An 18945-nucleotide genomic window follows, 5' to 3' on the forward strand; every position below is an offset into this window, starting at 1 on the left:
ACTCACTCACACACACACACACACTCACACTCACACACACACACACACACACACACACACTCACACACACACACACACACACACACACACACTCACTCACACACACACACTCACACTCACACTCACACTCACACACTCACAAACACACACATAAACACACACACTCACACTCACACTCACACTCACACTCACACTCACACTCACACTCACACACACACACACACACACACACACACACACACACACACATACATACATACATACATACGCAGGCACACACTCTCTCTCATATACATCTTCTCCTTGCATTTAGACAGTTCTATTGCTCCTGGACTCTGTGCCTCTGTACAGGCTATGGCTCCTGACTGCAGTGACTGCAGCTGTGACTGGAGGTTAAGCGACAGTAGCTTTTGTTGCACTGTGTTTCAGTGACATGGGGATTCAGCGAATCATTGGTTTAGTGATTCAGGGTTTTAATGACTCCCTGTGACTCAGTGACTCAGCAGTTTAAAAGGCTCAAACACTGCGAGGCTTGGTGACTGAGGGGTTTAGTGAGTCACTGGCGTAATGACACTGTTTCAGTGACTCAGTGGTTTAGCGACTCAATGAGTCTGGTGCTTTTAGTGGCTCAATTACTCAGTGAATTTATTTTCTCTTAGGCATATAATGGTAGGCTAAAATAGGGATAATAATCTTCCTTGCTGTTTGGCTAGCTCGCCTAAACAGTGTGCTAAGACCAAAATATTGGTTTTGCTATCAGCAGGGAGTAACGTTAGCGATGCTTGCGATGTTTGAGAACCCCATAATCAGGTGGAGCCACCAGGCACTGTCAATCACCATCTCGTTTATAAAATTACAAGAAGTATCTTTCCACTGCAAAAACAGTATGATTCGATCAGTGAGACCCTGAATAAATGTATTAAACCCACCCATTTCGGGGTCTCTGACACCACACTCTCCAATCACCAACATCGCTTCTTCCCTCAAGAACTATGTTTCAAATGCTAACATTGCATTAAACTTTAAAGGCCTAACTCAATTAAATATGAACCGAAAAAGAAAGTCAATACATTTGAATACTTACACAGTATTTTTTTTTTTCCCCCAATATGTTCGTACTTGGTTTACCCAATGAATTAAAATGAGCTTGGCTGGAAATAAAAGTATAGGCAGCTCAGTTGTCCCAGAGGAGCGGGGAAAGCCTGTCATGCCTGTACACTTTCTCATTAACTGCATTCCGTCTGGGAGAATCGAGTTCATTCATTTATTCCTAGATTTACGGAATGGCCATTAAGATACTTGTCCTGCGGTGTATTTTATTTTATTTTTTTGGGGTAGGGGATCGAGCTCGCCCCAAAGCGCAAACAACGGACGCGAGTCCCATTCCACAGCGCGGGCGAAGGCGGCCCCGAGGCCGGACTGAAATGGCAGAGGTTGCATTCAGGGGGCTGAGAGGAAATTGTGCAAAATTGATTTCTTTTAATGAGCCAATTGGACGTAATTACCTGAACAAATGCATTTGTTCCGTTGCCCTGCAAGCACAATTTAAACCTTACATTTTTAACTCGCACATTCACAAGTTTGTCATTCGCTCTCTCGGTATTTCTTAAATCTTCTTCCGTTCGGTGGCATAGCCCTACATGGAACTCAAACCTGCAACCCCTGGTCAGAAGCCCTGGGGCCTCATTTATAAGGTTTTTGGATTCAAACTTACACAGAATCTTAAGGTCATTTCCCAAGTTGTGCTTATGCTCGATTTCAAAAAAATGACTGAGATGGAAAAAGTTGCTGACAGTACATTGGTTTAAAGTGGCGTATCTGCATCTTGTGCCCTCTCTCTCTCTCTCTCTCTCTCTCCCCCTCTCCCTCTCTCTCTCTCTCTCTCCCTCTCTCTCTCTCTCCCCCTCCCTCCCTCCCTCTCTCTCTCTCCCACTTCTGCACTGAGAGAGAGAGAGAGAGAGAGGGAGAGTCTCAGTAGGGGTCACAGCTCTGGAGGATTATCATACAAATAAGGGCCTTTAGCCTCTCCGCCACACGCTTTTATCGACTTTCTGTGGCTCTGATCCTCCTCTCCGTCTCCCTCTCTCCGTCTCCCTCTCTCCGTCTCCCTCTCTCCGTCTCCCTCTCTCCGTCTCCCTCTCTCCGTCTCCCTCTCTCCGTCTCCCTCTCTCCGTCTCCCTCTCTCTGTCTCCCTCTCTCCGTCTCCCTCTCTCCGTCTCCCCCCTGAGAGCTTTGAATGGAGGGGTGGGGTGGGGTGGGGGGGGGGGGTGGGGGGGGGCACGTGGGAGAGACAAAGAGACAGGAAGTTGATTAATAGGCTGAGTCATACAAAAGTGTGCCGTGCAATCCCCACAAACATTCCTTTCACAAATATTTTGATTCAGTTACGCGCGAAACGGCGTTTGTGTGTTGCGCTTAATTGGCTTCCTCTTTAACCTCTGGCCCTTAAGGGCAGGGAGGGTGCGGCAGACACATCTGTACCGCAGGCCTGACGAATGAAAACAGCTCCCGAAGCATTCAGCTACTCAGAAAAAAAAACACACACACACAAAACAACTGCCTAATTAGCAAAGAAAAAAAAAGAGGAGGGGAGGTAGGAGAAGGGAGGGAGCGAGGGAGGGAGGAAAAGAGAGGGTTGGAGGAGAAAGGGAGGGAGCGAGGGAGGGAGGAGAAGAGAGGGAGCGAAGAAGGCAGGAGAAGAGAGGGTTGGAGGAGAAGAGAGGGAGCGAGGGAGGGAGGAGAACAGGAAGAGAGGGAGAAAGGGAGGGAGGAGAACAGAAAGAGAGGGAGCGAGGGAGGGAGGAGAAGAGAGGGAGGGAGTAGAAGAGAGGAAGCGAGGGATGGATGGGTTCTCTGGGGATAAACAGCATGAGGGGATAGGGCTGCATCATAACCAATCAAGCACATCCATCAATCACACACACACCTTTTCACAAACACATCTACTCACAGTAAACCAGTCTAATCACCCTGCTCTATCTCTCCCTCTGTCCCCCCCTCTCTCTCTCTCTCTCTCTCTCTCTCACTCTCTCTTTATCTCTACCTCCCTCTCAATCCATTCCGCTATTCTAGTTCGGTGCAGTAGAACTGAGAGCAGGTGCTTCATTTGCCTGCTATTAAAACAGTGTGGTCAAAGCACAGGAGATAAGAGGAACAACAGCCAACAATTACTTACTTAAACTCTGGGGGGGCCAGGAACAATCTTTTCATTTTAATGAAGCAAATGTTAAATCAGATCAACGATGACAACAGTCTCATAATTATGAGATGTATATCCCTAATCTCATAATTACAAGATGAACCTCATATCTATTTATTGCAAGAGCTTTTGATGAGAACGTATTGTCATTGGATAATGGGGAAGCGTTATTGCTAGATATACCAATATCATGACGTGCCACAGGATTGTATGTGCATATATTAACAGATTATTATTATTATTATTATTTAAATAATGTTTAATCTCTTTTTCGGTTGGAACCATTTCCTATGGCACATGTAACACAAGACCACTGGCGCTCAAGGAAAGAAGCAGTGGCACAAATATAAAATCCAGTATTCCTCTTTTTAAATGTGAATAAATGCCACAAATGAATACTTTAATGTGTACAGCCTCTGGAGGCGTAATTCTGCTGCACAGACTTCCTCGGGGGATATAACTGAAGTGTGTTTCCTTGCATTAGACCAGCAACTCTGGGGGTTCCCCGGTGTCCTGGCTAAAATCCCAGATCTGGCTCTCGCAAAAAACTTGCCACATAATCATCCCCTGATTTAATTGGCTAAAAAATGTTCTCTCCCTCCACTGGAGCTGCTCAGTGGCCAACAATAGAGGATTGTGGTTGTACTGGGCAGCTCCCAGGTGTGAATGTGTATGAGTGTGAAGCAGGGCGTTCCTGCAAAAGAGTATCCGTGCTCAGTGAACCTACCCTGGGTAAATAAAGGTTAAATAAATAAAAATAAAACTCCTGAGTGCCCCTATACCTGCTACTGTAAAGCTGGCTGGTAGTCAGAAACTTCTGTATGTAATCTACCATTCATTGCACATACAAAGTGTCTGGGCCAACTGAAAACTTACACTGAATAATAGCAACAACAAAAAAAAGGGGAAAAGTGAACTCTATTATTATTCAGATGCCTTCTCTTTCTTAGATTGCCATCTAATAGTAATCAGGGGGTAATTTTGTAATTACAAAGGTTTATAGCAACAGCTACAAGATAAGAACTTTATGTGGTGACAGCAAAATGCTTCACTGAATAACAACAAAGACTGAGAATGCATCAGGCAGGGTAGCTACTCTATTTCAGTGTATGTTATGCTCTGCTGCAAATACAGGTGTATACACCACACATACATATATGTTATGCTACACATACAAATATGCTATGTTATATATATATGTAGGCACAGGGTACATGTCCTATCTTGTGTACACATATGCTACGCATACATATATGCTATGCTATGCCACACATACATGGCATTAGTTTACAGTTTACAGGCATTTAGCAGACTCTCTTATCCAGGGCGACATACAATGCATCCAGTTATACAGCTGGATATACACTGGAGCAACGCAGGTTAAGTACCTTGCTCAAGGATAGCATTGGGTGTGGTTGTGTAATTCACAAAGTAAAATAGGTCATTTCTCTACGTATGTACATATGATTTTAAATAATTACATTACAGGCATTTAGCAGACGCTCTTATCCAGAGCGACTTACACAACTTTTACATAGCATTTTACACTGCATCCATTTATACAGCTGGATATATACTGAAGCAATTGCGGTTAAGTACCTTGCTCAAGGGTACAACAGCAGTGTCCTTACCCGGGAATCGAACCTGCGACCTTTCGGTTACAAGCCCAGTTCCTTACCCACTGTGCTACACTCCGTCCTACAATAATGAGAGCAGAGTTTTGTTTTTTGTTTTTTTTTTAAAGAAGACCTGGCGAATTTGGATGCACTGCTGCGCAGGAAGGCGTCCCTGGCCGAGGTTCAGTCGGCGTTTATCCGTAACTTTGGCTCGCGCTCCCGTGCAGTTGTGTTTTGCTTTCGTTTGGCAAGGCCAGTGATCTATAATTAACTTGCCCAAAGTTTGTTTGCATTGGGGGGGGGGAAGAAAAAAAGTAACACTAACACTTGGAAGTCAGTGTTTAAGGACACACGTTTGAATGCAGGCTTCTGTTCCTCAGAGATCTGCGATCTCTGTTCTTTTTCGGAGACAAAGCTTCCAGCGTTATATCAGAGAAAACTCATTATCCACGCGTGTGGAGCTTTGTGTTCGGCTGCACGTGGCACGTCGCCTATAAAACACGTTAAAATATAAAACACGTAGGCTAATTGCCCATAAGCACTCATAAAAGGCCGACGGGATTTGCAAATATGCAGCCGTACAGTACATCGCGTTCCAAGTTTAGGAATTCGGAATGCTCACCGCATTCTGAACAGAAGACCTCTCACAGAGATTCTTCGCGGCTCTCCGCGTCCGACAGCGCCTACCTGAGGTGAGCTGCGCTAACTGCAGGGAAAGGCGACGAGACGTAAACAGTGTTTCGCGTTTTCCCCCGGACGCCAGCCGTAACACTGCGCAGACCTGCGAGCCGTGTCTGTGAGCTTTGCCCCACAAGCTTACGCTCCCTGTACGCACCACTGTCGTACGTTCACTCGCACTCTTACCGCTATTACCGTCGTGAGATAACCAAACCCAAAAAGTCACGTTGTAGCACGAGACACAAGGGCACAAGACAAGATTGCTTTGCTACAATGCGCGGATCAGGCTGTGACCGCTCGGCTCGCGCCTGGCGAGGACGTGCTATCATTTCTTTTCAGCGTATAATTGCAATTCATTTTGTTTTGTCGATTTTTTCTTTTTCATTTGATTTGCAATTTGCTTGATTGTAATTGGAGCACTGCTGGTCAGAAGCTGTGTATGCTGTTAGCAATTAGCAGATCAAAGGAGTCTCAGGAGAGCGGCACGGCGGTGCAGTGGGTAGCACTGTCGCCTCGCAGCTAGAAGGTCCTGGGTTCGAATCCGGCCCACAGGTATGAGTGTGTGAGCAAATGGTGAGTGAACGGTGTGTGTGCGCCCTGCGATAGATTGGCGGCCTGCCCAGGGTGTATTCCTGCCTCTCGCCCAATGCAACCTGGGATAGGCTCCAGCTCCCCCCCGTGACCCTGCCCAGGATAAGCAGGTATAGATGATGGATGGAATGGGTTTTAGGACCAGCTGACCAACTGATCAGACCGAAAATAAGCTTTTGAGACAGGAGAGCCTTAAACTGAAGAGTCTACTCTTTTTTTTAACATATCCAAAATGTTACAGTAATGCTCTTTCACATGTTCATTAGCGAAACACCTATTTCTGTCCTGATACAGAGTTGAGTGTTTTAGTGCATTTTTAGTGCATTTTTTAAAGGAATCAAGCAAATACAGCTTCAACTGTGACCATTTAAGAATAATCTTGTTGCTAACAGAGCCTCACACCTCACCCCCATAATCACATGGTCGTTAGTTTGATGTAATACACTGTTCACTTTAGTCATATTTTTTTTAGTTTGCAAAAACGCCCTTTGGCTTTCTCTTTCTGTGCCTTTACCGCCAGGTGAAAGGCCTCCGGTGCATTGATGTATTTGTCATTTTCCATGTGAGCCAGTATAGAGAGGTGAAAAGAAAGATTAAATAGAACGTGGTCCACTTAGACCCGGCCTTTTCAGGACAATCAATACTACAGTCTTTTTTTAAGTTTACTGCCAGGACCAAGGGCATCGGCATATAATAATGTAATATCAGTGTCTGAGGTGTTAAACTGTTTAAGGTGTAAGATCACAAATATACACCGTATGACCAAATGTATCCAGACAGGCCTTGGTCTGGGGCTTTTTTTCATGGTTTTGGCTAGGCCCCTTAGTTCCAGTGAAGGCAAATCATAATGCTACAGCACACAATAACATTCTAGATGATTCTGGGCTTCCCCAGCAGTTTGGGGAAAGCCCTTTCCTGTTTCAGCATGACAATGCCCCTACGCACACAGCATGATTGAAATGATTTTGTCAAGAACGGTATGAAAGAACTTGGCTGGCCTGCACAGAGCCCGGACCTCAAACCCTTCCAACACCTTTGGGATCAATTGGAAAGCCATCTGCAAGCCAGGCCTAATTGCCCAATCAGTGCCTGTCCTCACTAATGCTCTTCCGGCTGAATGGAAGCAAATCTCTGCAACAATGCTCCAACGTCTAGTATAAAGCCTTCCCAGAAGATTGGAGGTTGTTACAGCAGCAAAGGGTGGACCAACTCCATATTAATACCCATAAGTTTGGATGAGATGATGTATGTCAAGAGTCCACACACTTTTGGCCATGTAGTGTATGATTACAATGTTCTGAACTGAATATTCTAACTACTACTAGTAACTGAAAGCAAACTGAGAGTTCTAGAACACCGACTTAGAATTTTGCGGGGGGGAAAAAAACATTCACTCTTAAAAGGGTTAATAAGGCTGTAATCAAACTGTGAAGAACTGTGTTCTTTTTTTTTCCGTTGCTATTTTAATCATGCATCTGACTCCTGCATGTGTTTGAACACACACACACACACACACACACACACACACACACACATACATATATATATATAAGGTTATTTCTGAGACTCCAGAAACCGGACAGCTGGGACATTATTGATTGCCGGGGGTGTGGAGTGCTCTCAGGGAGCGTGAAAAGACTCGAGTGCGGTGGGTGTTCACGCGCGCGTCCCTGTGCTAGAGAGAGAGAGAACGGCGGGGTTTTCACAGAACCTCCGTGCCGCACAGAGTCCCGGGTTCGCCGAGTCGTTTTTCACGGTAATCCGATCTGCCGCTCTCGCGAAAATCCGATTAGGGCCCCCGAATACGCCGGAGGAATTTCATTTCGATCTGACAAGCCCCCCGAGGAGGGAGGAGCGTCCGCCCGCACCCGCGAAACGTATGGAGGCGGACCGTAATGCGATCGACGGGCTAACGTATGTGTCTGTGCGTCCACATCACCGCCGAGGGCTCCGAGGGGACCGTGGGCCAGGCAGCGAGGGTCATCTCTGCAGGCTGTGTGGGGGAAGGGGGGGGGGGGGGGTCGGCGGGGTGGGGTTATATGGATGAATGTAGGGGCCTTTTTGAAGACTTGCAGGGCAAAAGGGGGGAAAGAAGAGCACAATGGTATGGTGAGGAAGAAAGTGAGAGTCAGAGTGAGAGAGAGAGAGAGAGAGAGAGAGGGTGGGAGAGAGAGACATAAAGAGAAAAGAGGGGGGGAGAAGAGAGAGAGAGAATTGTATACTGGTACTGTACTGGTGGAAAGTGGTAGAGAGCGAGAGAGGGATGAGGTAAATACAGGGTGGGAAGAAGGCGGGGGGGGGGAAACAGCCAAGGAGAATGAGGTAAAAGGGGAGGAGGGAGAAAGAAAGAAAGAAAGAAAGAAAAGGGATGAACATGTGAAAGCAGTGTTGATTTAAGTGGGGAGTGCTGCAGGGAGCGGAGGGAGATGTGAGTAAAAGGCTACTGAACGCACTTACTTAGTGTCACTACGCCTCTATGTTGTAAAAGATGGCTTTCATTTTGTCTGCTTCCTGATCACAGAGAGGTGGGAGGGGGCGCCGGTGACACACACACACACACACACACACACAAGCACACACACACACGCACACACACGCACACACCCAGACTAGCAAAACCAGTCAGGAATAAAGCAGGCCATGTGGCTCAGGAGAGGAGCCGACTGCTCTCCCTACATGGCAACATGAGTCAGCATGCATTCGTCAATGCACCCAACTATCAATGCACCCAATTGAAAAAATTATTGATTGGAGGAAAAAAAGGCATAAACAAAAATATCGATTTTTTTTAAAGAAGACAGAGGATTTCACTCCTTCCACCAATCAGTCAGCTCCGGGGGGGGGGGGGGTGGGGGGGGTGAGCATTGTAAACAGTTTATGGAAAATTAATTCAAATATCCTGCACACCAGGCATGCTGTCTCGTTTGATATCTGCACGGAAGACTCTGATCACACTGCAGCTTTCCAGCTCTCCTGCTGTCTTTTCCTCGTACTTCCTAAACAGCAGCAGGATACATAAACACGTGAATATAAAATAATTAATGTTTTTATAGCACGGAAGAGAATTGCAAGCAGGCGATTTATTTTTTTTTTGCCCCCTCCATTCGGTCATTGGTTTCCTAAGAGGAAAATGGATGTTGTGGCCGGACATTTTAAGAGATATTTCAGGAATAATTGAATGAGTGTACATTAAACCAAACTGACTGCTGATCTAATTCCCCACTTCATAAACAAAGCGATCCATCACTTTTTAAGACACGCATGCAGGCAAGCGTTTACTTTAGGAAAACGAGATACGCCCCACGCCCCAACCCTGGACACACGCTAGCTGTCTCCCCACCCCCCCACCTCAACCCCCACCCTGACCCCGACCCCCCAACCTGGGATTTGAACTGGCCATATACCACCTCCACCCATTTTTGTCAGACCTTTTCTCCTTCTACCAGAGATCTTCAATTAAACTGATCCTATTTTATGTATGTCAAATTTTACTGGGAATTTCAAAAATAATAAGCTTCACAGCATTCCATGTGTGAAATTCCCCCTAAAGCACAGGGGTGGTGGCACTGGCCAGGAGGAAAAGCTCCCTGGATGGCACAGGAGGAAAACCTTGGGAGGTACCATGTTGATAATCAGCGGGGGGGGGGGGGGGGGGGAGACTGTCCTCCTCGGACCAGCAAAGTGAGCAGGTTCACAGAGGCCAAAATCGTCAAGCCAATTTCCAGTCTAATTTCCATCTAATCAGTTGACTGACTGGTCGTCCTGTGAAAAATAACAAAATGTACAGAGAAGTAAACAACCTCGCTCACCGCACTCTTCCCCTAATTAATTTTGAAATGCATTTACTCAGGTCAATAAGAGTATACAAAAATTAATTCCAAAATCTGTCCTTTTGCATGAACACTTAGATACGAAGATCTTTTTAACCACAAGTATAATACATGTAGTGCGCAAAAACAATACACAGTACATTTTACATGTTCAAATGTAAGAAAACGTTGCAATGTTCCTTCCTTCAGCTCATAAAATAGACTAATTATGGGAACAGCAGTAGGACAGAACTATTTGCAGGGTACAGAGGTGTTGTGGGATTCCCGGTGAAGGATATTTTATCCTACAGGCCACACACACAGACCAGCACAGTTAATACTGGCAGCAATAATAATAATAATAATAATAAGGATAAATTATTTTTTTTTTAAACGCGCTGTTTTTTTGGCAGCGGCGTTTCTCCTGCCTGACGTTGCGGAACAGAAGCGAGTCTCCGGGCGCAACGCCGCGGAACAGGAGCGCGTCTCCGGGCGCAGCGCCGCGGCCGTTCTCTTCCCTCGGCGTCTGAAAGGCAGCCGCGCGTCTCCGGGTCGGGCCGACCCGCGTCGCGGCGTCTCTTTTTCCGGCGGGTCGAAACTGTCGCCGGCGAGCGCGAGGTGCGGAGGCTTTGGGATAATAGCCTCCCCCCCCTCCCCTAATCCCCCCTCCGCCCGTCCGCCCGCCCGCCCCACCTGCTCCGCTGCTCTCGCGCTTCTGTGTTCGCGGGAGCCGCCTCGTCGTGCCGAGGTTCGAACGCAAGCGGACACGTTCAAGCGGCGACGCGGCGGGACGGTCACCTGACGCGCCTGTCGAACCCGCGCCGCCCGCCGCGGCCGTCACAGCCTGACACATTTTTAAATGCGTTTCTGCATCTAAGTGTTCAATTTAAGTCATCGTTTGGCTAAAGAGTCCGCACCCCTCGTTAGGCTGAAACTGGCTGCTGACTGAATGGGACAGAGACCGCGGCCCCCTGGGAACTGGAGTTTTTTGACACCCCCGCTTTAGACACATCACACCTCTAAAGGCTCTCATCCGTCACCCCTGTGCTATCCATCATACCCTTCACACCTGAAACTCCTTTCACATAATTATCACCAGTAATGTTTTCGAAAGAGATTTCGGTCTCAGTGGGGGTATTCCCGGTTAAATAAAGGTTAAACAGGACAAAGTAAATAAGCATTAGACTGAGTCACTCTTGACTCTGCAGGCCGAGGCAGGGAGGAGCATGCCTGTCTGTCACGGCCCCTGCAAGCTACCGATTGGCTGCTGAGCTTCGGTAATTACTACCATCACGGCCCTGCAAGCTCCTGATTGGCTGCTGAGCTTCGGTAATTACTACCATCACGGCCCTGCAAGCTCCCGATTGGCTGCTGAGCTTCTGTAATTACTACCATCACGGCCCTGCAAGCTACCGATTGGCTGCTGAGCTTCTGTAATTACTACCATCACGGCCCTGCAAGCTACCGATTGGCTGCTGAGCTTCGGTAATTACTACCATCACGGCCCTGCAAGCTACCGATTGGCTGCTGAGCTTCGGTAATTACTACCATCACGGCCCCGCCCCGTTTCGGAGGTCCAGGTTAAATACCCCCTTCAGAGAAACGGACATTCAGGGCAGCAGTTCAAGTGGCTCTCAATTCTGAACAAGCTCTGAATGGACGACAATAAAAAAAAAATTAAAAAAACAAGCTGCATACGGTCCCACGGGGGGAGGCGGATATAACGAGGAGAGAAGAGAGGGAGTCGATTGCTTCAAGACACGCTTCTTCTGAAAAGCGTTTGCGGTAGGCCACATTCAAATGGCACGTCATGTCAGTAAACTGTAGAATTTTTGTACATTTTCAGAGAAGGGGAAACACAGACAGCTTGTAGGAGCAGCGGGGAGTCTGACGCGAGCGACAGACGAGACGCTCGTGAGAAAAGGGAAAGTGTTTCCCAGCAGGGGGCCCCTGTGTGGAGCGCACAAAGAGGAGAGGAATCAGCCCGGAGAGCAAAGGAACAGCTCTGCTACCTGCCTCTCCTGCCCTCCCTCTCTCTCTCTCCATTCTCTGGGGGGGGCGGGGGGAGGGGGGAGGGGGGTGAGGGAGGGGGCCACAGGACGGGCAGGGCGGTGAAGACGGCTGATGTCTGCTTCCACAGTGCTCCTCGTCCTCATTGATTTTTTTTTTGCTGTTGTTGTTGAGGAATACGAGCTGGAACTAAACAAACAATCGCAACACAGTGGCTGCCCCGCAAAGAAAAACACGATTTTAAAAAGCCATCTAAAACAAATGCTCACAAACGCGACCTGAAAAACCCAACACCACTACCGCTTATGGATTATGGAGACTACTATACTCTTGTGTACAGGGTATATGTATCAGATATGTGTCTGTAGCATTTTAATAGGTCCAGGATTTACTCTGGATCTGTTATATGCAAAATGTTGGCGTCATATAAGCCCATGTGGGCTGGGCATCCATGTGATGCATGACACAATAATAAAACTCATTCATTCATTCATTCATTCATTCACCACTATCGTTTCTAACATTCACGTCGTAGGAGAGAGAAAGATAGACATGAAATTATTTTTTAAAAAGCTTGCGTAAGCACCAGCGGCCTGGACGGGACGGGGGGGTGTCAGGAGCCGCGGTGCCAGCGCTGTAGCTACCCGACCCGGAAGGAACCGGGTTTCGGACCTGCCGCAGCGAGCGAGCCGACGCCTTCCGTGGGGGGGGGGGGGGGGGGGGGGGGACCGAACGGAGTCCCGGCTTGTTCCAGGTCAAGGGTCGAGAAACAATTAGGCAGCGAGCGCCTCAGCTACTCGTGCGGGCTTCCGCGCGTCGAGTCCGGGGCTTAACGGGTCAGCCACTTCACCGCTGTTTCCGCGCCGAGGGGGGTTCGGCTCACGCCCGCTTGATCAAACGCGATCGAGCACAAGAGCCAGTACCCTCGTTTGAACCCGGAGCCCGTCCGTTTGAAGCAGCCGATTGGGGTGACCTGACACGCCTGACACCGTAGGGGGCGACAGAGAGGGCACTCAGGGGGACCCAAGCCCTTTCGGTTCAGTCAAAGTCGCCGTGACAACATAAGGGACGGTGATCTGCAATCAAATCCGCCCAAAACCAACCGAACAGGAAAGCGTCATTCAATCAGAACTGCCAAACTACCTGAAAATTAAGAAGAAAAATTTTTACTTCCAGAATCCAGATGAAAGATCGTAAAACAGCCCCCCGCATTCAGTCAAAACCACCAGAACAAAACTGTTACTCAGCACCGATTGCCTCACCTTCTTAGATCCACATTAGCTGGCCACAAACAAATAAAAGGCCACAAACCCTGAGGTCACCCAGGACCAGTGCTGACCACCACCCCCCCCCCCCCACCCACCACCACCACCACCCCTGTACTGCAGTGGATTCATTAAGGAAGGTTTTGGGGTTTTTTTGGGGGGGAACAAAATCCAGAGAACAGCACCAAGCTCTGCACTGTTGTTATCTCCTGCGTGGCTTGAGGCCGTCACAGCAGTAAAGGGGTGCACACAGTTAATTAGCGATTGCGCACGGAGGCCGAAGCCGTTTTGCGGTTTGATTGTATCGCTCCCTCGAGCTCAAGGGGCCCGAGTCCTTGTTCGGCTTCGCCGCTGCGGGGGCTGCGTCGCTCACATCGGGAACACCAGGCAGGTAATTAGCCGCAGTTTCCAAAAATGTAATTGATCTCTCTCTCTCTCTCTCTCTCTGGTGGTAAAAACAGCCCCTCGCTACTCTCCACTTAAAGCCATTTATACCCCTCCCAAGGGCTGTTAATTACAGCTTAATTAACCCTGTAATTACAGGACAGCTCCTAATGTTTAACCGTTTGCTGACTGCGGGGTTCACCGCTCAAAAGTAATCCCATACGCGAGACTGTGGACGCGGCTGCCGTGGTATTAGCATGCGCCTATGTGTGTGTGTGTGTGTGTGTGTGTGTGTGTGCGCGTGTGTGTAAATATATGTGAGTGTCAGTGTGTGTGTTTTCTGGAGAGGAGAGTTTATCTATCCCATGTACTGATCCACACATATTTTTTAAAAAGTCTCAAAAAAGTCTCAAAAATTACTACAGATTGCTTTAAAGGAACAGTTCACTTCTGGAGTTTTAAATATTATTTCGGATTTTGATTATGTTTTTGATTGGCCCAGACCTGTTTTTGTGTGCGATGAAGGTCATTTTCGTTATTTTGATAACTTCCCACCCAACCGCTGGGTTTAAAATGGCTGACATGAGGCATTCACGGGTTTGTGGTCTAAAGCAAGTAAATGCACTTCAGGCAAAACATCCCACATCATGCACAAAAACCGCCCGGGCAAATTTAATACAAACACTAAATACATTAAAAACACAATGAACACATCAAAGAGCTTCACTATCTCTACAGACTGCTGACAGACCGTTTCAGTTTAAATATCAGTACCAAGCACTGAAAGGTCGTCTTAAACAAGCTGTCTGTGTTTCCGGTCTGTGCTTCCCCAAGCCACTGCAGCTACTAAAGATAACCACCCTGTGTGCATTTGTCTTGATCTGCGTGAGTGTCTGTTTGTCTCCATCTGTGTGTGCATGTGTGCTTGCCTCTATCTGTGTGTGCATATGTGCGTGAGTTTGTCTGTGTGTGCTTCTGTGTGTGCATTTGTCTTTATCTGTGTGCGCGCATGTGTGCGCGCGTTTGTCTTCATCTGTGTGTGTGTGCGTGTGTGTGTGTGTGTGTTCACACCCGTGCATGCCCCGTGTTGTATTTGATAAGACTCTGACCACTGGGGATTGCTGCTCCGTCACCATAGCAACAGAGAGCATCATTGGGGGGCTGCAGGGAAGTGTTTGTGGGGCCACAGTATGGGGTCTTGTTTTCACGCTGGCTGAGGCTCCTCCAGGAAGCACATATGCGCATGCACACGCATACACACACACACACACACACACACACACACACACACACACACACACACAAATGCGCGCGCACTCGCCAAGCTGGGGAAATTGGATTACTGTTTGTCCATTTCCACCGTTTAAGCGGAACAGGGAACCAGCTGTGATGGCGGCTATCCTCCTCTCCACTCCCCATGCTGCTGGACCGGAGGAGAGCACGGACGCGCTCGGATAAATGATTGATAAATGCTCTATAAATGTTTGATAAACGTGCTATAAATGTTGGACAATTGTTTGATAAATTATCTATAAATGTTTGATTGTGTGTGTGTGTGTGTCTGCGTTGTGAATGTTTGTGATTGTTGGTTTATGTGTGTGTGTGTGTGTGTGTGTGAATGTTTATTTCTGTTAGTGTGTCTGTGTCAGTGAATGTTGATTTATTTGTGTGTGTGTGTGTCTGTGTTTGTGAATGTTGGTTCATTTCTGTGTGTGTGTGTGTGTGTCTGTGTGTTTGTGAATGTTGGTTCATTTCTGTGTGTGTGTTTGTGAATGTTGGTTCATTTCTGTGTGTGTGTGTGTGTGTGACTGTGTTCGTGAATATCACTTTATTTGTGTGTGTGTGTGTCCGTGTATGTTAGTTTATTTGTGTGTGTGTTTCTGTATATGTGAATGCTGGTGTACTTGTGTGTGTGTGTGTTTAGGGAGGATGTGTTATCAGAGATAAGGATAGATACAAGATAAGGAGGGAGACATTAAGAGAGGGCAAAACATAATTTGCTAATTAATATAATTGCACCTATTTATTTTACAGTGTACTGCACATCTAACTCTCTTGCTCACTGTCTGTCTCTGACTCACTCTCTCTCACTCTCTCACAGGGTGCAGGTAGAGTTCTATGTGAATGAAAACACATTCAAGGAGCGCCTGAAGTTGTTCTTCATCAAAAACCAAAGATCCAGTAAGAACTGCATAGGGATTTGTGAGAGTGTTGGGGTGCAGTGTGTGTGTATGTGTGTGTGCATGCAGAGCACTGAATGATTTCTTTAATTCTTCCCCTGATGTGTAATTGTGTGCTCAGACTGTGATGTCATACTTGGCCCCGTGATCATGAGTTGTCATTGGCTAGTGACACATGGCAGGATTGGGGATTGCTCTTGCCGCCCGATTGGTTGCTTTGTGTAGGGCTGATGCTCTGATTGGTCTCATTCCTGCAGGTCTGAGGGTACGGCTGTTTAACTTCTCCCTGAAGGTGCTGAGCTGCCTGCTGTACATCATCAGAGTGCTACTGGATGACCCGCGAGAAGGGAGAGGGGGCTGGTGAGAAAGAAAGAGGGAGCGAGGGAGGAAAATGGAGGAGCAGGGGCAGAGAGAAAGGCCAGCTGGGAGAGGGGGGGGGGAGAGCATGATAAAGGAGGAGAGAGCAATGGAACAGCGAAAGTGAGGGAGAAATGTGGGCGGAGATGCAGGTTTGACTCCCAGGTGGGGACCTTGAGCAAGGTGCTTAACGTGAACTGGCTCAGTGAAAAATATCAAGCTGCAAATGGACTGCATGTGAAACGAGCACAAGCTGTGCAAGAGCTGTGCTCTGGATGAGAGCGTCTGCCAAATGCCTGTAATGCAAGTCGCTCTGGATAAGAGCGTCTGCCAAACGCCTGTAATGTAAGTCGCTCTGGATAAGAGCGTCTGCCAAACGCCTGTAATGCAAGTCGCTCTGGATGAGAGCATCTGATAAATGTGTGGAGAGTAGATGGGGGAGAGTCTTCTGGAGGAGAAAGAGGGGCCAGGAAGGCTACTGTCCTACAATCCACTGCCGATCTTCCACCACAAACTGAAAACCATTTAATCTGAGCCCGGGCCCAGCTAACGTTTAGCATGGCTCTGCTAAATCAAAAGCTGAATCCTCGAACACATTTGCTTCTTAATATCACTGCGTTCTCCATCTCCCTCTTGCACCTGTTGGGACATTATATTGCACAGTTATGGCGTGCCTACCAGGGGCTGCGACCCTGCTTACCCATGATCCGTCACCACTGTTTGTATGCTCTTATGCAAGTCACCCTTGGACAAGAGCTGGTGCTAAACGGCTAAATATAAATGCAATGAGAAATAAAACACTGGAAGTGAGAAACAGGAGAAATGTGAGAAGGGGGAGTATGTGTGAGAGTGACAGTGATTTATTTATTTATTATTGTTTATGCAATCCCTTTAAAAGGGACAGCGCGCACTGAACCTGTAGACTTAAGAGGAGGCAGCCAGAGCCATCGAGCTCTAATCTCTGATCTAGACGTTCCAGTTTCTCTATTCTAGTTCCAGGTTCTCAGCGTGCAAGTCTGACATAAGCAAGCCTGGGCAAAATAAAGAAGCAACACGTAGGCTTTCATTACATCGCAAGACCCTTCCGGAATCCACAAGCTGTTGTCTAGGCAACCAGGCAGCGTGCTAATGTGTGTGTGTCTGTCTGTGTGCAGCTGGGGCTGTCCTAAGCGGAACTCGTCTGAACAGCCTTGGGGTCAGTTCGACTGGTAAGCATCCCCTCTTCGGAAAAAAACGAAGAAAAAAAAAACGGCTACCCCTACTGGGGTCACCCCCAAACCCCCAGAAACAGACATTTCTATGGGAGTTCCCCACCCCACCCTACCCCACCCCAAAAACAGCCACTTCAAAGGAAGTGGGGCTAAGGGGTAGGATGTTTCAGACCCCACCCCACCCTTTCAAATTGAATACAGATATCAGTTAAAATATGGCTTTCTATTGATATTGATGTTTGGTGTTTTATTAGTTGCAGTCCATTGTTATGGAATGGACTGTAAACTGACAAAACATAAATTACTAAGGTAAAAAACATTGCAGTCCTTTAAATTACAATGCTTTCATGTAATTCTTTGATTAAAAGGCTACAAAACCCATCATTAGATGCTGTTGACTGGTGTGCATGTATTTTATTAGCAGTCAGAAATTGAACAGGATGCAACACCTGCTCCCCAAAACCCCGCCCTCATCTCTGAACCCCTGGTCTATGGACCCCCCTGTCTCTGTGTCTCTCCAGGTCCCTCATCATTTGGGTGGACAGACCTCTCCCTCTATGGGCTCTTCAGGTAACACGATCCAACCCACATCAGTACACTCAATGACACAGTCCAACCCACAACACCAGTATACTCAATGACACAGTCCAACCCACAACACCAGTACACTCAATGACACAGACCAACCCACAACACCAGTACACTCAATGACACAGTCCAACCCACAACACCAGTACACTCAATGACACAGTCCAACCCACAACACCAGTACACTCAATGACACAGTCCAACCCACAACACCAGTACACTCAATGACACAGTCCAACCCACAACACCAGTACACTCAATGACACAGTCCAACCAAACACCAGTACACTCAATAGTCAAAATAAAGTAAATGGCTTGTTTGTTTATACTGCATAAAGGCATAATATGCAGGATTTTTTACCTTGAGAATATTATACAATAAGCATGCAAAGGTATATCTATGATCTACTGGCAATCTCGGTCTTAATACACTTTTGCCAAATTTGTGCACCTTCACCTGTATTTGTTATTCTAAAATGTGTTTGGGACGTTTCTGGGTGTGGCGCTCTTTTCTGTGTGGGGAGGGGTGGGTGTGGCTGCAGAGCTAGCTAGCAGAGAAGTCCAGATACAGCAGAGCAAAAAGACGAGTCGACAGGGCTCGTTCAAGAACCAGAGTTGACCTTGGAATTGCTTTTCCTCTGTGGCATCAGCTGAAGTTCGCCATGGGGATTAAAAGCAACGCGGAGTTGGCTTGTGTTCTGCTGGACCAGCTTGATACTGTTACTGGCGGTGTGAAGCTGGCAACGATAAGGAATTCTCGCAAGGGTCTGAAATGTTCTAATTTAAAGTTCCAATGATAAAACCGTGATTACATTCAATATAATGGAATTGTGCTATAACTGATCCTGCCATCTTACTGACGCTCACAGTTGCTCATTTCACGGTACTAAAATTTACCTCTGGCTATCTAGCTAGCTACGTTAGGTGCGCTAACTTCTCTGCGTGAATGGGTGTGGTTGAAGAGGGAGATGGAGACTTCTTTGATTGTGAACACAGACCAGGAAATCCTGCATAGAATGCCCTTAAAGCGTCACATTTCACTCAGAACTGCTGTATA

At 47.3% G+C, this 18945-nt stretch overlaps 1 protein-coding gene across 5 annotated transcripts in view; it reads left to right on the forward strand.

The window, feature by feature from the left end:
• The window catches only part of LOC118216014 (potassium channel subfamily T member 2), a 54609-nt gene that overhangs the window by 4388 nt on the left and 31276 nt on the right, over positions 1–18945 (forward strand). For all 5 annotated transcript variants that reach the window (XR_004762951.1, XM_035397014.1, XM_035397011.1 and 2 more), the window contains 4 exons: positions 15654–15733; positions 15990–16092; positions 17244–17297; positions 17822–17870. Coding sequence is in view for 4 of the 5 variants with exons in the window: in XM_035397014.1 (XP_035252905.1) it covers positions 15654–15733; positions 15990–16092; positions 17244–17297; positions 17822–17870 (286 nt within the window). In the remaining variant the exon portion in view is untranslated. The remainder of the gene's footprint in view (positions 1–15653; positions 15734–15989; positions 16093–17243; positions 17298–17821; positions 17871–18945) is intronic.

The sequence above is a fragment of the Anguilla anguilla genome, chromosome 17 (assembly GCF_013347855.1).
Source record: "Anguilla anguilla isolate fAngAng1 chromosome 17, fAngAng1.pri, whole genome shotgun sequence".
In the NCBI taxonomy this organism is placed as follows: Eukaryota; Metazoa; Chordata; class Actinopteri; order Anguilliformes; family Anguillidae; genus Anguilla; species Anguilla anguilla.